The sequence below is a fragment of the Crocodylus porosus genome, unplaced genomic scaffold (assembly GCF_001723895.1).
Source record: "Crocodylus porosus isolate Cpor-Errol unplaced genomic scaffold, CroPor_comp1, whole genome shotgun sequence".
Taxonomy (NCBI): domain Eukaryota; kingdom Metazoa; phylum Chordata; order Crocodylia; family Crocodylidae; genus Crocodylus; species Crocodylus porosus.
The window spans coordinates 24,388,184-24,414,547 of NW_017728910.1; the positions used below are offsets into that span (position 1 = coordinate 24,388,184).

Here is a 26,364-nt window from a genome sequence, read left to right on the forward strand (position 1 = left end):
GTTTAAGAGGAGGTTAGATGAACATCTTGCTGGGGTCATCTGACCCCAGTACTCTTTCCTGCCATGGTAGGGGGTCAGACTCAATGATCTGCTCAGGTCCCTTCCGACCCTAGAAACTATGAAACTACTTTTTCAGGCCAGCAATTGTGGTCATTGCTATGAAGCTTTATTGCAACTTTGAATGGAAGGAAGTGATGTGCGTGATTATCCATAAGGGTGCCTGTCTACAAAACAGTCTGTGCCCTGCAACATGATCCATGTCCTGAACACCTCATCCGCTGGGTTCTCATCCCTGGAGGGTTTGGGGTATGTCCAGAAATTGGCTGCAAGGTCTAAAGAGAGGGTCACCTTTGTAACTGGTGATCTGGTGCCTCAGTTCTGCGCCCCCCCCATAAAGGACGGGCTGTAGGGCACAGTCATCAGGGTGAAGACGGGGTGGATGTTCTTCCAGGACCTGCGCCTGGGATGATGTCTGTACACAGGCAGTGGATGCAGTGGTCTGTAGTGGGCTTAGGCATCGCACCAAGCCCCAGAGCCTTCACTGTGTTTCCAGTTGCGAGTCAGGTGAGCAGGATGCACGCTGGTCCACAGGAGCTTTTCCGTGGTCCAGGAGCTTGGGAGCTGCCACACCGAAGTTCACCACGTATTTGACTAGTGCAGGGGGTGGGCAGTTTTTTCGGGTGGAGGGCCACTTACTGAGTTTTGGCAAGCCATCAAGGGCCACATGACAAGCAGCCAGGAGCAGATAAATATTAATTTTCTAAAGCTTTTAGGGGCCCCGCGGACCAGACAGGATGGTCTGGAGGGCTGCATCTGGACCACAAGCCACATTTTGCCTGCCCCTGGTCTAGTGTCTAGTGGTTTTCCATCATGCAACTCCAAGGATGCAGGGCCCATATCCGTGCTCCCTCTACCCCCACCCCATGGCTCGACTTGCAGAAGAGACCATCCTGCGGACGAGCAGACCGATGGCCGGTCCACACTAGTGTTGGTGTCCCAGTCTTTGGAAGCTTTGGGACATGCAGCGGCATCCCTGTCTTGTGTAACTTGAGGCTGGATACAGATGCTGCATTTGTCCCGGGACAAGTTGTGCCTGTGTTTGTCCTGGAGCGGAAACATCCCAGGATTGCCTTATACACGCTGCCTCCTGGTGGGAAGGATGATGCGAGTGGCTGAAAGTGGTGCCACGTTTCTGCCACTGATTCAACTGTTCAGATGCACTCTGAGATGTGCTGGGACAAATTGTCAGCCCTTCCTATCCCCTAAACCTTTTCAGGGCTTGTCCCGGGACAGCAGACACCTGAACGATTGCGCTGCGTGGGGATAAAATGGTTTATCCTGGGAAAAATGCAACGTCTGTCTGTAGCCAAAGAGTGATGTCAGGGACGGCGCAGATGACAAAGCTTCTGGTAGCCTGGGGCAACCTTGTTCCTGTGCATCCTGTCACCAGGCTAAGTGCCGGCTTGTCTCCCACAGAAGTTGGAAGAGCAGCTGGAGTACTGGATGGAGAAGTACGAGAAGGACACAGAAGCCAAACAGCAGGAGCTGAATGCTCTGAAAACCTCCAAGGCCAACGATTTAGCGATGCTGCAGGACCTTGCCCGGCAGGTAAGACATCAGCAAGCTGCTCAGAGGGTTTCACCACCCATTCTTCCTGCAGACTGGGCCCTGGATCCTTCCCCAGCCTCGCTCTCTCCAGTCACTCCAGCGAGGGAAGAGCTGAAGTGCCCCGAAGGTGTTGGAGAGAGCAGGCAGGTGAATGCAGGGGACAGCCACAGGGCTTAACCTCCTGGTCACTGTGGGACGCTGGCCAAGGAATACCGCTTGTTAGTTTTCCATGGCTATTTTGGACCCAGGGTACCTGACGGGACTGAAGGGTCTCTGTGAGGGGCAGGGACAAACCTAACCCCCTGACCTGTGCCTCACCTGGGGAGACAGAAAACGCCATGGCAGGAAGGGGGTCACACAACATCCTCACGTGCTCGCACTGGGAACTACCAGCAGCTGATGATGGGCAGCCGATGATGCCTAAGTCACTGCCGTCCAGGTGCTACTGGGGAAGCTGGATTACACAAGCCCCCTGTGCTGTGACCTTCCTCCTCCTCCCTCCCCACACCCAGGAAACGCACAGCAGAGATAGTCCCGCCCGGCCAACTCCCAGGCATTTGTCACGTCTCCAGCGAGGCGGCTTCCTGGCCACCCCTGCACCATGGGGCCATGTGAGATGCCCCCACTGCACCCTGAAGCAGAGGCTGGAGACCCTGTGGGTGAGGGGAGACTTCCAGTTAAAGCAGTGGCTCTCAGGGCCTCAGGATGCCAAGTGTGGCAGCAAGCCACATTGCACTACAGATCCAGGGTAGGGTGAACGTGGAGAACCCAGGGAGAAAGGCATGGCGCTCTCCAGGCCAGCCCTGGGGAGCCCTTCTGACACAACCGGTGTGCTTCCACAGTGCCGCCTGTTCGAGCAAGTCATCCTGGAAGACCGGGTGGAGAAGGAGGAGGCCAGGAAGAAGATGGAGAGGGATGCCCTGGAGCTCAAGAGTGTCTTGAAGGTAAGAGGGGAAGCCGGTACTCCCCTGCTGCGCCGTGAGGCCCCATCAGTCAGGAACAGCCACTGCGAAGGGCTCCACTGAGGGGCTTTGCAGGACTATGCTCCATCCATTCCCCCATCTCCGGTAGAACCGCCACCTCGGTACCAGCCCTAGTGCGAGAGGGGACAAGAAAGGACTCCAAGCAAATGGGCTGCAGCTCCTAGGAGTCAGGCCAGGCCCCTGGTCCCTCAAGCTGTCTGTGCAGCTTGGGTGATGCCACCAAGGGTTTTCAGCGTAGTCCCTCTGAATAAGCCACACTGGGGAGTGCACTCATTGCCTTGGTGCCCAGGCCAGGCCCAAAGGAGCCCACGCGGCAACTGGGGGCAGTGGGTGCTTTAAAGCAGGTCCTCTGGAAATTGCTGGCAGTGAAGCATCCCCTGCCATGGGCCTGATAAACGACTTGGAGCCTTCCTGCTTGCACGCTCTTCCCCTGGGCCCTGCTGAGGCTCTGCTCCAGAGAGCTCGCGTCTCCTGTGTAACTGGTTAATGGTACGTATTTGGGGAAAATGGGTGCATCCTCCTGGACGCCCTGTGGCAGTCTGGGCCTCTCCAGCTTGACACCAGCTGGATGTGCAAAGCCCCACCCTGCTGTTACCATGTCATGAATGCACGTGCAATCGCACACCTAATTCCCACGTGCAGCTGCTGCAGCTCCATATGCAATGGCACGTGCCTGAGGCCAGCGAAGCAGCTGCACAGGTGGGCACACAGGCATGGGCACAAACAGCCGCACGCGTGTGCACACAGGGATGTGGGCAGCCACAACTCGGGTGCGCTGCTGCACACAAGTACGCGACAGCCTGGCTCTAGGCACTGCATTACAAATAAAATCCTGTTTAATGGTGACCTGGAAAACCGAAGCTAGAGCCCAACCCTGGCTTGCTTCCTTGACATGGATAAAAAGGTGGGTTTGGCCAGTTCAAATGGACGCAAATTATTAGAGAGATTTAGATTAGACATCCGCAAGAACTACTTCACGGTCAGGGCGGCTAGGAGCTGGAACCAACTTCCAAGGGAAGTGGTGCTGGCTCCTACCCTGGAGGTCTTTAAGAAGAGGCTTGATGCCTACCTGGCTGGACTCATTTGAGTCCAGTCTTTTCTCCTGCCCAGGCGGGGGGTCGGACTTGAAGATCTACAAGGTCCCTTCAACCCGACTTCTGTGATTCTATGATTCTATCACCAGGCACATGGAGCACAGCTTGGCACTCAAATAGCACCCAGAGCTCTGGTGGTGCAGCGGTCCATGGTCCCCAGCCCCGGCCTTGCAGGCCACGTGTCCCAGGAGACCCTCCCAGGCTGCTCGTGGCCACAGGATGCGGCTCCCTATGGCAATGGGAGGGCAGAGGAGAAGGCTGCCATGCTCAGTGCTTACTCTTGTTCACCCCAGTGACAGTGGGGACCCTGCTCCCAGCACTGGGAGTGGGACGTTCTCAAGGCCAGGCCGGGTTGGGTGCCGGCCAAGCCAGGCACAGTCATTTGCTGCCAGGAAGACACGGGCATCAGGCAGGAAGCTGCTGACTGCAGATGCTGAGGGACAGCACAGCGGGGCTGCTTCTAGGCCCAGGCAGGTGCCTCTGCAGTCAGCTGCTGGGGAGGGACAGGTCCTGGGGCAGGGCTGGAGAGGCGAGGGCTCTGACAGCATCTCCTGCTCAGCACCCCCATGGAAAACCCCTACCCTGTTCATACCGTCCTGTGTGCGTGTGCAGACAGTGCTGTGCGTGTGCAGACAGTGCTGTGCGTGTGCGCAGTGTGGAACATCTTGATAGCAAAAAGCTTCAAGAGCCACAGTTGTGGGCAGGGAAGTCTCTGCCTCTGCGTCTCAGACTAACCAGCTCTCCCTCCTCCCAGCTGCAGGCCTGGTGGAGGGGCACGATGGTGCGCCGGAGCCTGGGCACCTACAAGGTCATCGCCAAGAAGGCACCAGAGGGGAAGGCGAAGGGCAAAGACAAAGGGAAAAAGGAGAAGGCCGGAGTGAAAAAGTGACAGCGACGTGGCCCTGCACCAGCTTTGGCTGCTGGGCCTGGAGGCCTTGGCTGAGATGGGAGAAAAGATTGCTACTGTGCATGAGGAGGGAGAAATAAAGCATGGGCAGAGCTCAGTGCCAGGTTGGGTCAGGCTGTTGGGAGCAGCTTGTGTCCCTGGCAGAGGGGCCTGCAGCTGCTGCCTTGGGCGAGCAGGAGTCGCTGGCTGCCAGGCGGTTGGTGCCCGAGGGCGGTGGGAGCTGCGCCTGGGGACTGAGGCGCGGACGTGCCGCTCAGCGCATCTGTTGTTAAGCAAAGTGAGCCGGGTGGTCCCACGGGCAGCCGAGACGTGCGGATGTCAGCACTTGTGCATCAGGAAGTTCCCCCGGCTGCCCCCGCATCTGCGCTACCAGCAGTGCCCAGCTGTCAGCACCACTGCAGCCAGCGCTGTTGAGGCAGGGGCAGGCAGCGCAGGAACCGCGTCCCCTCACATCTGGGAGAACTGAAAGTCCGTCCTTGCAGGGAAGGGTACGGCCCAGAGAAGAAGTGGTGTTCAGCAGAGGGCGCAGCCGTGGGGGCAGAGGGAGGGAACGGGCTGCAGGCAGTGCTGTTTCCCAGACAGCTGCACCCCTCGAGTGCAGTGGGGCCTGGGGAGGGGAGGCAGGGAGAGCAGGAAGTCCTCTCACGCTCAGCTGGAGGCTTCCAGTACCCCACCCCAATAGGCAGAGCAGGCTCTTCTCCTGGCAGGCCGCTGCCCAAGCACTTTGTAACTGCGCCCAGCAAAACCCTCCCAGGTGCACGCAGCAAAGCTATAGCCCGAAGGGGCTGGAGCCTGCCTCAGCCAGGTGACAACCTGCTGCCCGCTCTCCCTTCTGCAGCGCGGACAGGGATTACCCCTGCTCAGCGCGCATCTGCACCCCGGCTGCTGACTGCAGCAGGCGCTGCATGGCAGGCATGGCTCTAACAGCAACTTGCACGCACACAGCTGACGGAGCTGTTTCCTGGCAGGGCCAGCACTTTCCTTGCCCGGGCTGTGCTGACAGGTAGCCGTTTCTGGTGCAGTTGGAGCGAAATCACTTGAGATATGCGTCATAGGGAGGTAGGGAAAAGTGCCCTTCTACCTCCCCAAAAGAACTGAGCACAGAAGAGCAACGCCAGCTGCCATCTGAGGCCTGGCACAGACTGAATTCCCCCTGGGGTTGGTGCCTTCAAGCAGAGGAGGGATTAAGAGGAGATGACTGAAAAATGGTTTCTAAAGAGATGCTCTGTGCCTCTCCCGTCTGGGTCCCCCTTCCTCAGCCAGGTGCGAGTGCCCTCGCGAAGGCAGCTGTCAGTGGATGCCGCTGGTGCTGGTCCCAGGGTTATTCTGTCACCTTCCTTTCCGGGGCCAGGAGTCCGACTGGGCCTCCGGAGCAAAACCCGATCCCGATCCCCGAAGCGCCTGCCCATTGCCAGGAGTCGGAGAAGCTTTACAAAGCCCAGCTCAGGCGAGGAAGCCCCTCTGCCCCTGCCCTAATAAGAATGAAGGACATCTAGTCCCAGGGGTGGCCAATCTGTTGCTCTCCTTGGCTTTCGGGTCATCGAGAAGCAGAAGAGGAAGCTGGGGAACACAAGGGGCCATGCGACCTAGCTGCTGGTTCAAAAGGAGATTTCTTTCCGCCGCCACGAGCTACAAGCCGTGCACCTCCAGCCCCTCCCCAACACCAGTTCCAGCTGCGAGTGCCTACACAGCCCCGGGCGCCGTCATCAGTGCAGAGCCAACGGGGACCTGGCCTTTGACAATGCAAGCCCCCGCCCTGAGAGGCAGAGGAGTGAGATGGAGCGTCACAAAGAGCAGCCTGCCCCAGTGGCGGCAGGGGTGCCGCAGCCCCCGTCCTGGTCTGGCTGGAGGAGGGTGGGAGGACGCCCAGGCATCCATTTTGCAGCCTCGCTGGGGAAAAGGAGAGGTTGCGAGCCTTCGGGAATGGCACGTTACGGAGGCGAACGGAAGAGAAAAGGATGAAGGCCGAGGTGCCAGAAGCAGCTGCGTGCAATAGCTAGACGGAGACGACGGACAACAGAGAGTGAGAGGGCCGCGCGAGGGCTGGCTGAGACACGGGGTGGGCAGAGCCAAGCTGCGCTGGTGCGTGATGCTGAGGCTCCCCTTAGCCTCCAGCTCAGGCACTGGAGTTGGAAGGGGAGCGGTAGGGAGCAAGTGGGGGGCTGTTCAAATGAGCCCGAGGAAGAAGGGCAAGTGAAGCCACGTGGCTCCAGGAGTGTGGTGAGGACGAGCCTTTCCTGGCCGCAAACACCACATCGTTGCCCGCAGCCCTCGAGCTGTGATGCTCGAAGAATGAGTCGCTGCACGTGAGCTACTTCACAGCCCAGGAAAACGCGCTGGCTCTCTCAACCAGCAGAAAGCAAGCACACGCCTGACGCGCCAGCAGCGAGCCACCTTGACGCAAGGCAAGAAGAAAACTTTTGGTTCGTGGAGGTTTGAAAACTTTATTTCAAATTACCCAGGTTTTTCTGCTTTCCTTATCGACGTGCTGTGAGTGCATGCTCCTGGCAGCGGGCAGGCAATTTAAAATAAAGTACACAATCTTTAGACTTTATACTTAACAGTCTCAGACATTATGGAATGTATTTACAGACATACAAGTATAGGGTGGAGCTTAAAAAAAACCAACCTTTCCTCTATTAATTACACGTTTACAAGGTTTTCAGAAGTAACAAAATTAGATCAGTTTGGAAAACCTCACAATATCTGTACAACGCTATTTTTTCTCCCCGCCCCATGTCCAAATTCAACTCAAAATCCTCTGTTTTGAAAATAAAATCCTTCAAAGAACCTCTTGAAGGGTAAACTGCTGGGCAGCGCCTCGCCGCTGAGAACAGACACGTTCGTGCTGGGGTGAGGGCTGTTGAGGAGAGCCGCTGTCCCGGCTGCTCCTTCCCTCGCTCCCAGGACACGGAGCCGCTCTCACCTCAGCGCTGTCACGGACTGCTAAGTGCCACTTCCATTTCTGTTTCCTCGCACTGTGGAGCTGCAAGGTTTGGTGCCTGGCTGTAACCCGGGACCTAACAGAAATGTACCAAATGCTTCGATGGATTTTTCTTTTTTCGCAAACAGAAATGACCCAGAAAGGAAAGGCCACTGAGCCTTGCTTTAACGCAGAATAAAATTCCATCTGCACTTGCTTTACACTACCCCTTGCACAGGATACAACAAACATTGCATGCAGACATACCAAGGAGTCCTACCCTATTTCATTAGGGAAGAGAACCGACATGGGTTTTGGTACAGTACATTACAGAAACCAGGCTTGGATTTTTGTCCTAAACACCTGCCCAGGGTTTAGTGTTTGCCAGCGCAACAGGAGTCGAGCCACCGGAACCACACAAGGCCCACATGGTTAAGCAAACCGTTTTTTAAAACCGTACGGGCATAAAGCCCGACCAGGCCTACAAGCAAGATTCAGCTGTACATTTACGCGCCCTTGGTGGCAGTGCCTGGTTTTCTAATACGCGGTGAGAAGAGGCCGTGTGTTGAAGGCTGGACTCAGATCCAAACCCATCGCTTTCTAAGAGCTAACGTTAACGAAACGTTCAACTTCCACCAACCTGACTCTCGTTCCACTCGGCTGTCTGTAGGTCCCAGAAGCTGTGCTGGAACAAACTACACACTTTCATATTCCCATGTTTAAAGCTAACAGATTTCTTACAGTGGATAAATCTACGTGACCTAAAGCAGGGTGTGATATTTAAACAGTGCATGTGACACAATATCTAACACTGAAATTCAGACGAGCCCAACACGCCCTTTCAAAGCACATCTGGTGTACAGCAGACGTGTCTATGGTGATAGCAGTGAGTGGCAGAAATCTATATCCTCCATTCAGTACAGTGGCAGACTTCAATGAAAGGTCTCCATTTGTATCTACATCATCCTTCAAGGCCCACCCCGTCCCCCGCAGCCTTCAACAGGACCCAGGGGCGGTGACAGGGAAGCTACAGCCCTTCCAAAGGGAGGCTCTATCTATGAAGTCCCTCACCTCCTTTCTACATTGCAAGTCACTGATCTCACCGGATCCAAAGCAGGGGATGGAACCAGCTGTGCAGGTCTAGGTTTAAATATCCTTCACATTTCCCTAGATTTGTGCTCTGATCGGGGGGTGTCAACACCCACCCGCTGTCCTGGGACGCCAGTGAGGCAACTGCTACCACAAAGGACCTTGGGACAATTATGCAACCCAGGCGGGAGCAGGAAGGGGACCTGCAAATCAAAAACAAAAAAGTCCAGCCAGGCCCAACGTTTTCATAATTGTAACAGTGCTATTTCTGTCCCTCCCTTCCCTCATTGACCCCACATCCTTTCGGCTTTGCTGGGGCACTGAATCTACCCCGTAATGGGACATCACAGATGACAGGAGCCCCCCGCGCAGGCCGTGATAGCGGCACCGTGGCCTTCCGGGACACCTCCCATGAGCCAGGGACTATCGAGAGGATTTCACGGGGGAGACATGCATTTTTACAAAGACGTGGTCCTGGCCTGGTGGGGACCCCACCACGTGGAGATCTGGGCTTTGCGCTGTAACGCCCTTTCACGCAGCAAAGCTGAGATTTGGTCCCTCTCACTTGCATGTTGGAATCGCTGCTTTTTGCGTGAGCAGCTGTGCCACGGTTTCTAGCCCTGCAGGAGTTTTATTGAAGGTGCTGGCAAATGCACTGACGGAAGTTCCCCTTTACAACACGTCGGTGCTTTGCTAACACAGCCAGTGCTCCCGGGCTCTGCGCAGCGGGGTCTTTGTGGGGGCTGGCTGGCGCACCATTATTTCCTCGTGGATTTCTAATGGTCGCTCGGAATAACTCTGCCCTGCTGCAAAAACAGGCTTGAGATCTGCGGCAAGAAAACCTTTGCTTGTTTTGGGCAGCAGGTCTGAGCCAAGGAGCCAGACTGGCAGAACCAAGCGAGTCTCTGATCCTGCGAGAGGGGGGCATTTCCCTACAGATGCAGGACGAGTTCCCAGCCACAGATGGACTTAAACCACCCAGGATGCTAATGTGCTCAACACAGGTATTTGAGCAGTTCAGGCGTAGCATCTTCCCCTGCAGCGTGTGCTCCGTGTGGCAGGAACGAGCAGCATCTTCTCCGCTGGGGTGGCCGGGGAATCGCCTGCGTTTTTAGGCTTGGGCCCTGGTGGGGAAGCCGTGTCATCGGCCTGCCTGGCTCTGCACAGCTCTAACCTGCGATCATTATGTGCAACGGTGCGTGGCAGCTCACCCTGCCACAAATCTCCGGGGGGACATTGCAGTGGAAATGGCATCCCCCTCCCCACTTTGGAAACTGCTCGTGCTAGGAGCACGGGAGTGTTTCGACCCTCCTGTGCATCAACCACCTGCACGGTCAGCGTCAACACAACTCCTAACAACCAGACACGTGAATTCCCACCCTCCTCCCCTCCCCACACCCAGCGTCCCTTCATAAGGGGTTAAAAAAAAGGGAGGGAGGGGAAGGGGAGTAAAAAATGAAATGGAAACTGGTGCGATCTCCAAAAAAAGTGGAGAAATGAAACAAAACATTCCTGTCAGGAATCAGGGGAACTAACTTCCTTCTTAGAACAGAGCTCTGCGTGCGTGGACAACTGCATCAGCAGTGCCCTCTTCACCGTCTTCCGCTTAGCCAAGGGAAACCAAAAGGTCCTGGAGGTCTTTAAACAGCAGACAAGTGGTGATGCTGCTGCTTGGGGGGCGCGAGCTCCAGAAGTGCCTGGACAGTCGCTGCTACCTGGGCCAAGCCCTTCTCTTCTAAAATATGCAGAGGCAAACATAATTGCTCCTGAATGGGGAAACAAACAAAGACAAAACAAAGAAAAGGGATGAAAACGATCAACCAAAAAAGGGAAGGAAAGAAAAAAAAAGGCAAATTAAACCAGCAGGAGGAGATTGAAATGTGGAACGTTATCGACTTGGAAGGAACAAACAAAAACGTGGATGGACGTAGCTCTTTACCTACAGACTGTGACCGTGGGAAGAAATCCACAAACTCTGGGACAATCAGTTTATTTATTCAATCAGGACTCACGGAAAACATGTTACAAATCAGGAGGCTTGTGGGGGGAGGAGGCGAGAGGAGGGACAGCGGACATCTGCCTCCTCCGTCATGCGAACTTAAATGACATCACCTCGATGACATCGGGATCGGACTGACGGGTGGGGTGGAATCCACCTGGCAAGCACGATAAAATGCCGAGAGCATGACAGAAACCACGTTTACATTTCTGTACCGGACCAGGGCTGTGCGAGACACTTTTAAGTCCCAGACGTGGACGAGCCAAGTCCCTTTTTTCGAGCCTTTAATCGAGTGGTATCAGTGCGTGGCTTGGAAACGCTGGAGGGACGGCTGCAAAGCATTTGGGCGCTTGGCAGCGGCAGGAGATGCACTGCACACAACAGACCCCCCCTTAAATGCTCTCAGCCCACACATTTGCTCTGATCTCTCCTCTCAGACAGCAGAAAGCCCTGGGAACAGCAGAGCACGCAGGCTGCTGCATGCCAAAACAGGGCCTCGTCTGTATGAAGGACTGGACTGCTTTGGATAGGGAGAAACGTCAGCAGTGCTGTACTACCGGCCAGGCTACCGTGACAGAGGCAGTGTACGGTGAAGCAAATATCCTTGCTGTATGCATACAAAGGGTCAGTCAAGCTCTCCACTATTGGCCTTGCGTGTTTAATACCAGCAGCATCAAAAAGTGTTCTTATTAAGGAACGGCAGGTTAAAATACAAAGTGTGGAGCGAGTTCCCAAGGCACCCATTCAGAACCGTGCTATTCTGGGGGGGGCTACACATTGCAGGGCCTGGCCCCGACCCCCCCCAAGCTTGTGCTCCCACTTGAGCCTGCCGCTGTCCGAGGCAAACCAGTGTTTCAGCCTGAGACCTGTTCATTTAAAAAAATGGGGCACCCCAAATTTGTCATCCCAGGAGGGCCCCGAGAACTGATGCACGGTTATGAAGTCCTAGCAGGCCAACCTGTCCTTCTGCACGGGCTGCTTGGGAGCTAAGTCCTTCAGAACGGGGAGTGGGCGCAGGCCAGGCCTCTTGCATGGAGGGGATGAATACTGACACATACTCCCTCCCTGCATGCCTCACAGCGAGATGGATCCCCCCGCCAGACCTGTTTTAATAAACTGGCAGCGGGTACCACGGGGTCTGGAGGCAACACCTCATGAGGAACGTCTCTGAGGCTCTTGCTGACTTCTTTTAGTTTTCACTTTACATCTTGAAGGAACATAAAGAAGCAAGGGGACAGGCGTTGGAATGAATCCACACCACGGAGAGAGTTAGGACAAGCAAAAGGGCTTAAAGCTGGAAGGCACCGTTAGTGTCAAACCCGAGCAGTTTTCATCACAGTGTTGATTAAGAGAAGTTAGCATAGGCAACTGAGTTAAATTTTAGTCCGTACCAGTAAAGAGTGCAAAAATAGCTGCAATGGGGATTTGTTTTCGTTTGAATCAGCTGTAACCCTGACTTCTGAGGAAGGACAGTGAGCCAGGTCCTCGGGCAGCGCTCTCAGATAGCAACGCCGTACGTCAGCCGCAGCGTTGTCAGGAAACAAGGCAAGCAGCTTTCCCCTTGCTCCCGCTGGTCTTGAGCGACCCTGTTCTAGCGAGAGCTCAGTGACCTGGCCTGTCTGCTGAGCAGCATTTCCACTGGGAACTGCAGCAACTGGGCTCCTGCTGTTACCGCAATAACACCACTTGAGTAAAAACACCAGTAAAAGAGCAGCTGGCCAGACCTCTCAGGACGAAGAGGAATTTGTGGAAAGACACCGCGAAGAGCCACGTGGACTTGCCACTTACCTGTGACTGAGTCGGCCCTGAGTTTGGACATCGCACTCCGAGGAGATGTGGCCTCTCGCACGCAGCTGCTCGGCTCTAGGGGCTCCCTGAGAAATGCATGAAAGCACCAGAAGGCAGCGGGGGCTGCCCGGTGGAAGACTACATGAGCTCTGCGAGCAGCGAGCCTGACGCCCGGGACACCACGGGGCAAAGTCCCTGGGCAGGAAGGAGTGTGCTACAGGACAATCTGGACTCCAGCAGCTGCTGAAGATGTCTGGTCTTTTTTTTTTTTTGAGCATGGCTGGGCGGGGCATCAGACTGGATTTAACACACTGGTGCCAAGCCTGATATTTTTCCCCAGGGCATCTCCTGTACAGGCCCCTGGGCCTGATGGAGCCGGAAGAAACACACTGAAGCAACTCAAGGTTTGCTGATGCTCTGATTGTGCTTCCAGCTCCCATGGGTTGCTATTCAGAGACTCAAATATGGGAAACACACTCTGCTAGGGAAGGGGAGGGGGGAAATCCTGAGGACACAAAACCTAGAGCACTCCTGATAAAAGCACCAGGCCACATCTCCTGAGACTGCGAGATCAGGGCAGGAACATCGACATTTGAAATAAACAGAATGCACGTTATACATCACTTTCCATCAGGGAGTCTCAAAACACTAGACAGGTGTGGGGAGCACTCCCATTTTGCAGACGGGGAAGTGGAGGCACAAAGCGCAGATGTGCTTTTCCCCGCCATCACACAGCTAGTTGATAGGGCTGTGACTAGCACCCAGGTGTCGTGACCCAGTCCCCTGCTCTGCCCAGCGGAGGACAGTTCCTTCCTTGTATGTAATATACTGGCTAGATACCACACAGCAAATACGAACTGGAAACGGTGTCAGGGATGGTCACCTGGCCGTGCCGGAGAGCTTATAAATTGTACACGTCCCATCCATTGGGGGAGCAGAGGGAATGCACTTATACACATAGTTCTTGCCGAAAACAAAAGCCGTTACCAAGCCCTGGAGCGATGCGGCGCCAGCAGCACCACCGGCCTCCAGCTAGAGGAAAAAGACCCAGCGATAGAACATACAGAGCGTTAGCATTAGAGTGCAGTAAAACGCCACAAAGCCCCAGAGCTGGACGGAAAGGGAGACAAGAGCGGATTCTTCTGACTTTGTCCCCAGGGAAAGCAGCGTTTCAACTGTCCCTTTAACGCTGAGATTTAACTGCAGAATGTCAGAAGGGGAACAAAGATTGTCCTGTCCGGGGTGTGAGAGCAGGAAGGGAAAACAGACAGAGAAAAAAAAAAAAGAAGAGGTCAGTTGGTTAGTTGTACAAACATCCACAAAGCAGACAGTCATCAGACATCTCAGATATACCCAACGAACACGAGGAGCAAGGTACAGCTGGCTACTTATAAAGGACCTGAACCAATTCTGCTCAGAAAATCCCTCTCTGTACGTATTTTTATGCTCGGGGCTCTGGCAGACCAGCTCACTTCTATTTCAACAAAACAGGGGGCACTTCGCGTCAGTCCTGGGGCAAACCAATTCCACCTTGGAAGTAAGAAATTTACTGGATAAGATTTTTTTAAACTACTGCAAGCTCCTAGGGAGGCTTCCAGTCCTAAACAATTAACACCTGCTTAATTGGTGTCATTCTTCTTCCCACAGGCAGGCAGCACTGACCTGCCGCTGATCTCTGGATGCCATACCCTGCAGAGACACCTAATACTTGATCACAGGGCTTCTGCGGTCTAAAACTATTGGCATTTCTGGACCTCTCACCGACCTTCAAGAAGCAGCTGCTGCAAACAAGGAGGGGCAGGAGCATATATAGCACATCACAGTGCCCAGCTCGGTTTCTTTTCATCCAAAGCCACCACAGCATGGCATCTGACAGAATTACTCTGAACCAAAAGCCGGGCTCTACACAAGAGCCAGCCTTTACAGAGTAATGGACAGTAACGAACTTGCTGTCTTAAAAGGCAAATATTTCCGCACCGGCCCACCCTCTGAGGCAGCCCCATGTTTCCGTCATCTCAAAATTAAGTGAGAGGACACACGTGCAGGCAACTTTTCACTTACAATACAGCAGAATGCCCTTCTTTGGGAGGCTATCCCCTCTTCTCACCTCAGTTCCATGGGAAGCCCTGGGAAGGGGGGTACGTGCAGCATTCAGGGAGGGAGCCCATTAGTAAAGAAACCCAGAGACCTCCTTCTTCAGGAGCACTCATCTGAAGCTCAGTGCAGAAGAAATGAGAGCACAGGGAGATGTGAGGTGATTCAGCCCCACCTGCTTCTCTGAATTTCATGTAACCCAGACTTAGCAAAGCACACCTGAGGCAGCAGGGAATCGCAGTGGCTATATTTCACTTGCCCTGTCTCCCAGACTCCATGAAACACACAGTCGCTTGGAGGCCGACAAGGTGTGAGATCCCGAAGTCCTTCCGGACACCCAGGTAAGGTGGCACTTCAGAACAACACACCGCTGATGTCCCACCAAGCTCCTGATTTGTCTGCACAGCTCCCAGCTCTCCAAGGAGCGAGTCTCAAGACCTTAATAGGCAGCTACATCGTTCTTGTGCTACATTCTTGAGGGCTTGAGACAAACACCTGTAAAACAGCTTGCAAGCAAAGCCACTAATGACTTAATTCAGGCATATATTGCACTAGCAGCGACTGTCAAGAGACAATCAGTCTCAGAAGGAGTGGGGAAGTGAGTCACTAGGTCCACTTTTCCTTTTCAGGAAGCAAACAGGAAAAACACAACTGCAACAACAGAAATTCTAACACTTGCTTCTTCATATAAGAAAACAAACCAATTAATACAGTGCAGGAGGAAAGAAACCACAAATAGCTATCAAAATATCCTTTTTTTGCCCCAAGACAGCTGCTGTCAGATGCCAAGTGGTGGAGAGGAGGAGAAAAAATAAAAGAGGCAGGTGGACTATGGTGTGCTATACCGTCTACAGTATTTCCTTCTTGGGCTCTTGTCCTGACAGAGAACATGCAATGCCTTGGGAAGGTGAGGAAGGATTCCAGAAGGCAGCAGAGTTTTAGAGCAAGGACATATAACGAAGGAGTTATGCATAGGATATTTATGCAGAGACAGTCAACATCAGAGAAAATGATTTCTGGTTAGGCAATCACAAGTGCTCTCCTGAAAGGTCTGAGTGCCAGGTTTTATTCTGAAGGCACAACAGAAACTTTGGGCTCCGAGTGAACGCACAGGAGTCTACCTCCAGAATGAATTTCATTTTTTTAAAAGGCACCAAGTATAAAGTCTTAGGAAAATTTGAATGATTTCCCCCCCACAATTACTATAGAAGTAATGTACCCCACAAATCTACAGGACAGCATCCAACTGGATACAGCCATTGTGAGCTTGATGCATATCCCACACATCCAGTGTGTCCTTTGTAAAGCAGTGACAGCAGCTATATGTTGCTACAGAAGAACACTGCAGACTCCCCCAACCGCGACAAGAGCAGCCGGCCAGTTACCTGAGGCACGCCGATCTTTCTGCAAGCTTCCAGGAAATTCTCCACGTTTCGTCTGCACTTTGCCATTGTCAGTTTGGGCTGCAAAGCAGGGAAGAACACACGGTATTCTTTGGTTTAAATCAACTCGTAATAAATCCACAGGCCAAAAAATGCATCCTGGCGACATAAGCTTGTGTAATTCAAAACAGAGCTCTGCTACAGGGAACTCTGGTATTTCCTTGGGCAAGCACGAGACGAGGAGCCCACTCACGAAGCACTGAGACGGACAACTGGACAGCCTGTTTTCTTACACCTTGCTGTGCAGAGATCACTACTCCCTTTTTTCTAGTACTACTCCTTTTTTTCTGTTAAAATGTCTACTTCAAAAGGATGCATTCTGCTGGTCTTAAAGCCATGCTTAGACTAAAACAAAGACATGTGACTGCAGTAGAGTATCCTCTGACACAGCAATTTCACGACGTGAATATGCAACATGTACCTCAACTGATAGGCAAAAACACAACCTAGATTAAATCAGCTAACAAGTAAGCTAATTAGGCTAATGAAGTAAAGAGTAAGCTAATTAGGCTGATGAACGTTTCAGGCTCCTGCATTAGCATCACTGCCTTTACTCAGACTTTAAATATCAGCAAAAGAAGAGACGAGACCAGGCCTGTGCAGAGACATGCCCCCTCTTTCCTTGGCACAAGCTACCTACAGCAGCGAAGCCGTGGATGGCCAGCCAGAGAGGGGGCAGTAATGAATGCCAGATTAAGGCCAGATGCCAATCCCTTTCCCCAGTGGAGGGAGAAGGGGTCGTAGAGGCCACGTCATGGCTCAGCCCCATGATGATCCCTGTTCTTTTCCAGGGGTAGCAAAACTCCAGTCTGTCCCTTACTCGGAGCTTATTGCAAAGCCCTGATTGAATTGATCTAATCTATATGATATAATCATATCATCTACTGATCTAATAATATAATCTATATGATTATAATAATGTAGGAAAACACAGATGAAGATCAGAGAGATCTGCATCATGCAGTGAGCTTGCTGACCGGCTGCTGTAGGAGTATGTTTCTGTGGATTCCCATAATCTGTCTTAAATACCACCAGATTTAGTTAGGCTGTTATCTAAGCCATGGGGACATCTGTTCAAAAGAGCCCACAGAAGAGGGACCACAATGATACGGTACACAGAGCTGTAAGTGCTAGTTAAGAGCTCTAGCCAATGCAAAAGAAGTCAAACCAAGGCAGAACTGGCATGTTTCAGTCCTCCCACTCCCCCCAAGACTCTTGGGTTCTCCTTTTTTTATTCATCCTATTTTCAAACAACGCAAATGACTGTAACAAGCCAGTTGTCTGCCTGGTGGACAGCAAAATACAAGTTATCGCTCATGTATTTTAGGAAGGGACTAGAAGGGGGGGGCACTGCATGGCTCTGCTTGGAGTCTAATGAGGGTAGTGTTCAGCTAAATCTGCCAGGAGCAATGAGGGAAAACAGGTGATTCCTAGGTGAGACTGATTTTCAAGGAGCTTTTCATGGGCAAGCAGACTGTTCCTATCTTGTGGTTGTGGTAGGTAGGTTACTGCTTGGTTTCCTCAAAGTCTTTTTATAGTCAAGAGATTTTTTTTTTTTGTTTGCTTGTGTTTTCTGTGCACACATTTGTTGGTGGTTAATAAGAAAGTCAGAGAGGTTGTACTTTTTCTGCACTGCTTTACACACTTTTAAAAGAAACAGCCCCAAATGTTCCAGTCCCATAAAAGCTAAGTAATTTTTGAAATATTTTTCTGCTGCCTTGTGTAACTAGTGCCATGCATTGCCCTAGAATGTATTATACAAAGATCAGCTCCTTTCTCTGTATCTCCTCACAAATGCATGGCTGAGCTGATCTGCTCTGCTTCAGGGTCCTTGAACAATGCATTTCACTGAGATTTCATAGGAGAGGAGCTGCTATCAATGTAAACGTCAGCTAGGAACAGGAATCAATTCACATCTTCCACAAAGGAATTATGACTCCATTTTTCTGCTGTCTTCCGAACCACACTGTGACTCATAAAGGAAAATGCTGTACATTTCTACTAGCTGCCCCTCTGTATTTCTTTTGGCTGGTGAAATATCCTGTATTTTGGTTCTTGTGTTGAGTCCTGTCTTTTGTTTTGTAATAATATAAAGCTTTCTAATCCTATATTTAGCTCTAGCACATGGTATCAGATGAAGTCACTGTTTACATAAATGAGACAAAAGCAAATCTCACTAGCTTCCCCTCCCCGTGGCTGGACTAGGCAAGGGAGACTGGTATTGTACCAAGTCTGCTCAGCAGTAGAAGAGAGCGTTTTGCCCGCGACTCCCACCTAGCCTACAAAATAACGCAAGGCCACTGTAGGTAGCTACAAACACTAAAAACCTTGTATACTTACTACAGCAGGTGACGGGACATGTATGCTGGGAACAGATCGAGGCCGCACATGATTGGCTAGGTGGCAGAGAACAACGCCATCAGTAAGAGCAGCTCCGAGATCGCTGGGCAAAGATACTTTCAACCGTGACTCAATATTCTGCAAAGGAAGGAAAAGAAAACCACAACACAATCTAAAAAGCCAGTTAAATGGGTAACAAGAGCTGCTCTTTGCAAACTTTCATTCAACAGAATATTTCATAGCCCCCTCCTGATAGGCCATGGCTGGCTTCTCAAATGCCAGTGTGGGTCACCAAGGCAGGATCTGTTCCCCACTGGGATCCACAACTGACCACAGGCGAGAATGAATGACCTAAAAGACAAATGAGTTTTGGCTGCACAGCACATGGCATTAATACAGCACCAGAGATAAAAGTACATTGCTCAGAAGTGATGAAAACCACAAATCCAAGGGTGAAGAACCAGTCTCAGAAATGTATTCAGAAGGCAGCTTTACTAAACAGAAGTGAAGAGAGCTGCCCACACAAGTCTTGGAGTGGAAGCAGCCACAAAAGGCCAGATACTATTTTCCTGTAAAGAAACACTGAACTACCAAGTACCATCAGTTTATATTGGTTAAAACAAAAGGCAGCAGCAAAGCACGGTGTTTATGGCAAGGAGACTAGGCTCACATGTCCTGGATTCTTGTCCTATTCACTCACTGCAGGAACTTGCGTGAATCATTATTGCACACCTAAAATGATTCTGTTTTTCACACTTCAAACCCTGGCCTACGTGGGAGTCGACTCTGAGGCTAGTTTTATGCAAACCACTCTACAGTCAAGAGGACAGAGGTGCTACAACAGCACAAAGCATCATTTAGAAAACATGTTGGGTTACAGGTTCCTTTACGTTCACAAGCAGAAAGAAAAGAATCCAGAGCTCGGACCGCTTCTGGTCACTATGCCCAGAATCCAAGCCGACGGAGCGGGCAAGAATTTCTTCCTCAGTGACAAAAGTCTAAAATAACAAATGGCAGCTTACAACTCTATCAGAAGGAAATAAAGATTTGGGGGATTCCTCTGGTTAATGATCACCTGTGAATGCAGGGGAGATCCCTAAGCTCCTGAGCATAAACAGGAAATATTTAATGCACTCCCAAATGCACCTGTCTTCATGTGAACATAGCAGAATCGCAGCACAGCCCCTTTTTAATTTATGATTCAAGTTGAAATAGAACCATGAAACCTCAGTCATGGACCAGAGTCTCACTGGACTAGGGCTGGCACAAATAAAGAACAAAACGAGGGTTTCTGCTTCAGTGGACAAGACAAGAATCAACAGATGGATAGAGAGAGGTGGTGCGGCATAAGAAACACTTAGTTAACACTGATGAGCATGACAGGGAGTACCCTTAGCTCAGCACATGCATCCTCTTGCCAAATTTTGGTTGACTTTTCAGGAGTGATGTGAAGATGAACGATGGACCACCTTTGCGGAGGCTTATGAACTGCTCCTTGCCAACAAGAACATGGGACTGCATGGGAGAAAGCACAAAGTTGCTTGTTACTCTTTTGAGCAAGGGAGCAATGAAAGCTGGTATCGCTGCCCAGCCAGATACAGGAGTCAACACCTTGACTGGGTGGACAACCTGCCACAAGTGGCACAAGCAGCTTCTGTGACATGTGGCACATTAGAAGGCAGGCAACAAAGCAGCAGGAGGGCAGGGAGCAAAAGGCAGTACAGCAGATCAGGCAGGGGAAGGAGATGAGTGGCATTCAGGGAGGACACAGGGCTTAATCTGTGGCCCCCACTGCTGTATGGGACATGACATTACACAACACAGGAAGCTAGAGAACAATGCACCCAGAAGAGAGGAAACAATTTTACAATGTAAAATGATCAAAATTGAGGGCATGTGTGAAATGAGACAAATCCAAAACAGGAGAGTCACATTAGCATCACGCTTACAGTTTTCTAAGATGTCAGCGTATTAGTTATCGTCAATATGTACCTTCCGCAGCTGCTCTATCAACTCCAGCTCCTTCTCGCGCTGCTTGGCGTTCTGTCTTGCTCGAGGGTCTGTCGAATCATTAGCAGGGACCAAGGCAGAAGGGGAAGATGAAATAACAGCTAGAAAAATTGCATACAGGAAAAAAGCACTGAAAATGGCTGGGAAGGAATCTCTATCCTGCAGTGTTACATGGGCACAACATACAAGCATGGGTACAGCACATTTCCCTCCACATGCCCGTTTCCTTCATTAGATTAATAATTTAAGTATTTCCATGCCGTGTCTTGTACTCTGCTTCGTGCAGCACATGGGGTTAGACTGATCCACAGACTGGATCACACCTGTGGACCAACCCCATGCCAGATCAGGCCTGCAGAGTGACCCTGCGTATGGGATCTGGACCCATGCCACTCATCCAGCCTGTGGGGCTGGAAGGTTTAGCACCATCGGCCTATGGTGTTTCCATACCCAATTAATTCTCTCTCTTTTGGTCAACAAATGCCTCCATGAAAAGAATTTCAGCTGGATAAAGCGATGCCAAATGCAGCTTCAGCCTTATTATGAAGGCATGAGTTCTGATGTTGTTTTACAGAACAATGCAAAGCCTGTGAAGTTGCTTTTACCACTACCAACTGGCTTTAAACAGCACTTCCATGGGTTCCTTACAGCTGAAAGGATAAGCCCAGGAGAGCAAATCCCACCCCCAAGTGCATACACATGCATGTCACGTTCTGCTTTCCTTCCATCTCTTACTTCTACATTTCAGCATGGCAAAAACACTGGACTAAACCATGAATGGGACTCTAACGGTTTATTCTAGGAACGCGTAACAGGAGGCACCCAAAGCTGGCTCTCCAAAGCTAGCTTGAGGAGAATAAAGCTACTGCTAAAGTAAGAAAACCATGCAAAAACTATCCAAACCCAGAAATAAATATCATCTAGCAACAGTCATTTCTCCAGCTGCACAACCTACCTTTGTTTGTCTCATCCCTTACAGCTGCTCGGAAAAGGAAACTCTCAGGTCGCTGGGAAGGGTTTCTATAGGAAGGAGGAGCAGCAGGGCCAGGATATTGAGGGGAAAGGTGGACTGAACAAATGTGGAGAGGCACAGGAAGAAAAAGGTTAGCATTTAATAGGAAATGGGTTCGGCAAAGCATAAATTAAAAGAACAAAATCAAATTACAATATAATGATGAGAAACCAGATGTCAGCCATGCCCGAGTAATGTGAGAAATACACAAGAGCCATGCATGGTACAAGGCACAGGGCAGAAGACAGCACCACTGCGGCACCCGCATGCAGTCTCTCTCATGCACTGCTACTAACAGACCTTGCTTTCAACAGGCCACTGGGCCAATGCCTGCATCACAGCCTGGAAGCCATTAAGCCCTACTATTTCCCATGAATATTCCGCCATTCCTAGTGTCAGTTCACAGACATGGTCCTGAAGAGACCTGAACACCTATGTGTCTCGCACGGAACAGTCCCATGCACACGGAGGAGCACATTCAGCCATGTTAACTATGCAAACAAGCAATTTAATCCACTTTATTGCTACTTTTCAGACCTTTTGCTCCCCCCTTCTCGCTTACCTGTCTGAGTTGTTGGTGAACCAGGAGAGATGGCAGATCTGTCATCACTCTGTGGACAGAAAAGAAGAGGGGAGCATAAATAACCCTTACTCAGATGGGCTGTGACTAGCTTTTCAGAAGATACCAGCCACCTAGATATATCTAAGTGTACGTGTGTGTGTGTGGGGGGGGGGGAGGGGGACAACACACGACCCATCAGATTGTACCTTTCACCCCCTACAGATGTACAATGGACCTTTCTTTTGCAGAACTGATGCTGCTCCTCTAGGAATAAAATGGCGAGAGGTATTGCTTCTGGAGGAGACAAGTGGAGTGCTGTGTCTATACACCCCCCAAAACAGTCTGTTCTTTTAAAGGGAACACTGAAGAACAGGCAATTACATGTCATGCAAACATGCAAGATGGCAGCCTTGACGTCAATACATAGCCTGCTCCAAGTCTCTGCCTGAGCAAAACTGGTATTAAAAGCACCTCTCACTCCCTTCCCCTCAATTTGGAAGATACTGTGGTTCTACTAACGGCAGAACTAATATGAATCAACAATTCCTTGTGATGAACATATTGACTATGGAATCCAGCAAAACCTTTTTAACAACAGAGGAAGACGCCCAGGATATTCACACATAATGTTAACAGCAAACTTGCAAAGAAAATAAAAGTTTTTCCAATAAGCTACAAGTCAACAGCAGCCAGATTACCAGATGGTTATGGGGAGGAAAAATAACCTTGTAAAGGAAAGGTGACAGGAATCAAGAATCTAACCACCAGTTAGTCCACACGGGGATCAGACTGCTGCTAGTTATTAGCCTGTTTTCATGATGGAGGCCCAAGGAAGACTTAAAGTTAAAACAAGGGAAGACCAGTTTCATACCCAACCTGAATGTCAGATTACACTCTGATAGATTAATACATGTTAAAACAGGCTCGAAGATCCAACAGAGGCTTCCTGTTGCCTTTGCTGGTGAGCAATAACAGCTAGAGATACCTGCACAGGTCTGAAGGCAGAGGCATGTGGTAGGGTGGTAGCACAGCCCTCTTGATTCAACCCTGACAGCGACTGAACACACAAAGAAAGAAAGAGAAAGAGGAGACAGTGCCAATGTTAGCAAACAGCTGACAAGATGTACCAAAGCAGAATGCGCCGGTGGGATTAGCAAGAAAGCGGGGGGGTTCTTACAAATTCTCAAGTGTTGCAGAGACATTCAGTAGACAGAAATGCCAGAGTACTTCTTGGGCAAAGCTATTACAACCCCCCAGCCTACCCACAAAGACATTACCACTGATAAACTTAAGAGAGGGGCCGTTTCATTTCAGACATGAACACTGAATGGTAGGAGCTCCTTCAGTCAAATACTGTCCCGGTCACCACACTCACCAAAGCCAAAAGAAAAAAAAAAGAAACATTCTCTTCTCAATTGTTCTATCCTGATTAGCAGATTAAATTAATGGATTTTGAATGTTTTTAAAATCCCAATTTCTCTGTGTGTACAGTAGGCTGTTTTCTTAACCTCACGGAAATACAGGATACATGACTGATACAGAAATATATAAACTGTGTAGTGCCTGTAAGAGAAACGCACCAACCTCTGACCATTTTCACATGAAAACCCAAAATGATCTTTGAGTTAAAAAACAGGCACGATGAATGAGAGTCTATAGATCAGAGAGGAGGTGAGGTGCAAACCACCCAAATGTTATACCACGTAACTTTAGTTCAATGTTAAGAGATTTGGAAGAGGGTTCAGGTCTTCCCTTTTACACAGCAGTAGTTCTTTTGATTACGGAAAGTTTTTAAATCAATAGGTACATCCTGAAGATCACAGTTCATCTTTCTATGGACTCCACAGCCAGCCTGACTGCCCTCTGGGATGACCAAAAGGAGCGTGGAGGACGGAAGTGCATAGCCTGCCAAGTGAGAAAGGGTAGTCCGCATGAACATGCGCCGACTACCCAGCCTGACTGCTGCCCTGGCCCAGGATTCAAACACACCAAGGCCTTGCACTGAGTGAACACCCCGGGGTCAGCACACGGCACTTTCACCAGTGGTGCTGTCTACTGCTACCCCTTCTTGAAGCTCCAATCCAGAGCTGGCCTGTCAGACCTTCTGGATCATGGCACCAACTGGATTGTAACTTTTGCGCTACTAGGGAACATGCACAAAACAGTAACAATTGGGGGATGGGTGAATCAGGAAAGGAACAGGACAACACCCGAGTATATCAAACCATCATTGACGGTCCCCCACACCCAAGATTGACCTATACAGACTTCACGTTCGTGGAAATCTTAACAGAATGATGAACTGTCTCTTTTTCAAATGTACAGCCAGAAAGGAGGAGACATCACTTACAGGGGCCATATGCTGTAAGAGGGGGGCTAGCCTAAAGCAGAAGCACCCTGGGGATCTGAACAACTACAAGAGTCAACCCCCAAGAGGACGGTAGTACAGGAGTGGGGATACAAGGGGCTTCAGGCCTCACTTGACATAACAAGCATTAACTGGCTTTTAAACAATGCCCAGAAAAGGGATTTGTGCAGGCCAACACTGCTAACACAGCAGTTTGTTTCCATGACAAAAGTGCAAGACATCTCTGATAGGGGCTAACCCAATGCACTACTGTATTCACAAATGCTACATCCACCAGCAGGCAAGGGGGAGGGAAGAGCAATACAGGAAGGGTAAGAGGGCCACAGAAGTCACACACGGCATGCGCTTCACCTGTTTGAGCGTCCCCGGCCTCCTTTTAATGGTATTGGTGTTACTGTCAATCTCAAACACAAAGAGAGGCTCAAAGCCGTTCTGTCAGGGATGGCAGAGGAAAGAGAGGAAAAGTGAGGCAAAGAACCACCTTGAGGAGACGAAGGTGCCAAGAAAAATGACCTGCAATGCTGCTCTTGGTGCCAGGCTCCTACATCAAAGTCCACCTACGATGCACAGCTCCTTCCTCTGCCCTTGGTCCCCAGGCCCAGCTCTTTTTCTGAGAGTTTCTCCTAAGCTAGGATGTATTGGAGGGCACAGGAACTGTGCAGAGCAGAGCCAAAACTAGGACTCTGCACAAGGCTATTACGCTGCAACGCCCGCTTGTGATGGGAAGCCAATTATTAACGGGCACCAAGCACCTGAGAGTGCTCAGAAGGATCTGCTACCCCGGCACCAGAGCCAGCTGCCTTCACTACTTGCAGGTGTCTGTCTACCTGTGGTGCACAAATACACACTAGCCCACATGTACAAAGAACTGAGGTCCCAATGAGCTGAACATGTTGAAAGATGGTCCCAGGCCTACAAGAAACAATGAGGTGTGAGAGGTGACGCGAGCAAGCACAGGAGAGCATGCAACAGCGAGCGGGGTGGGGGCAGTGAAAGCAGCAGTGGTCACAGCACGCCAGCTGGGAAGGCCTGGCAGGTCCTCCAGTCTAATCTCCTCCTCAAGGCAGGATCATCCTGCCCTCAACCATCTCCTCCAGCTGCTCTTATAATCCTGAAGACTAACTAATCCGGCCCACTGCTAAACCACTCTCATAGTTAAAAAAACTCCTTCTAATATCTGAACTAAATATGCCTTGTTGCAATGTAACGCTGTTAATTCTTGTCCTGACCTGGATGGCCAGAGAATAGCATATCACCAACCCCTTTATAACCATACTTCATATATTTGAAAACTGTTTTCTCTGAGGTCTAAGCTTTGTAGGCAATTGCAGAAATGAACTAAGGGGACGGGGGTGATCAAGCCCAACTAGACTTGCACTGTTAGCACTATGAGGCCCTACACTAATCTCAGTTTGAACCTAAGGACTACTACAGAGATTAAGGCAAGCACGATGCAGTTATACTGTTCAATGGAGACAGGGATAACAACGTCTTCCAAGGCACCAATGATTCCTCTCATGCATTCTCTTTTGTGACAAGAGTTTACTCAGCAGTCTAGCTGTTGTTAGTCAACAGGATGAAAAGTCCAGCAGTACCTAAACCTACTTGCAATCGTCTCATCCTACATTGCAGATATTTGAAGAAACATGGAATCTAATCTGCACAATTAATGCTCAGTTCTGTATATTCTGGGGAGAATGAACTCTTATGAAGAAGAAATGCCCTGTTGGACCTGGTCCTGGCCACAGGCAACGACTTGGTAAGGGGCCTCCAGGTCCTTGACCACCTGGGCGACAGCGATCATCGCTTGCTGGAATTCACCATCCAGCGCAAGGTGCCAAGGGCCTGCAGCAAGGCGGTAGCCCTAGACTTCAAGAGGAACAACTTCAATGAGTTGAGATTAGTGGGAGAGGCGCTGGGGTTCCTGAGAGCAGGGGAGCTCAGTGCCCAAGATGAGTGGTTGTTCCTTAAGGAGATGATACTCAGGGCCCAAGGGGTGACTATCCCAACAAGATGCAAGGGGGGCAAGAGTGCCCGAAAGCCCCCCTGGCTCACCAAGGGCGTCCGGAAATGCCTGATTGCCAAAAAGGCGGTGTACACCCAGTGGAAGGGGGTGCTATCTCCAAAGAGGAGTACACCTCCTCT

General features: G+C 50.8%; 2 protein-coding genes across 3 annotated transcripts in view; one reads left to right on the plus strand and one right to left on the minus strand.

The window, feature by feature from the left end:
- Positions 1–4,692, plus strand: part of IQCG (IQ motif containing G) — a 33,299-nt gene extending 28,607 nt beyond the window's left edge. Inside the window, exons 8-10 of one of the 2 annotated variants that reach the window (XM_019532872.1) lie at positions 1,477–1,608; positions 2,451–2,552; positions 4,440–4,692. In XM_019532872.1, coding sequence (XP_019388417.1) covers positions 1,477–1,608; positions 2,451–2,552; positions 4,440–4,574 — 369 coding nt within the window. In that variant the 3' untranslated portion in view covers positions 4,575–4,692. The remainder of the gene's footprint in view (positions 1–1,476; positions 1,609–2,450; positions 2,553–4,439) is intronic. The other variant, XM_019532873.1, reaches the window with a different exon arrangement.
- A 5,356-nt stretch (positions 4,693–10,048) lies between these two features.
- Positions 10,049–26,364, minus strand: part of LRCH3 (leucine rich repeats and calponin homology domain containing 3) — a 60,042-nt gene continuing 43,726 nt past the window's right edge. The window contains exons 16-23 of the mRNA XM_019532535.1: positions 24,571–24,651; positions 22,837–22,908; positions 21,852–21,900; positions 21,233–21,346; positions 20,260–20,354; positions 18,268–18,405; positions 15,871–15,948; positions 10,049–10,370 (exon numbers count right to left, since the gene is read on the minus strand). Of these exons, the coding sequence (XP_019388080.1) occupies positions 10,245–10,370; positions 15,871–15,948; positions 18,268–18,405; positions 20,260–20,354; positions 21,233–21,346; positions 21,852–21,900; positions 22,837–22,908; positions 24,571–24,651 (753 nt within the window). The 3' untranslated portion in view covers positions 10,049–10,244. The remainder of the gene's footprint in view (positions 10,371–15,870; positions 15,949–18,267; positions 18,406–20,259; positions 20,355–21,232; positions 21,347–21,851; positions 21,901–22,836; positions 22,909–24,570; positions 24,652–26,364) is intronic.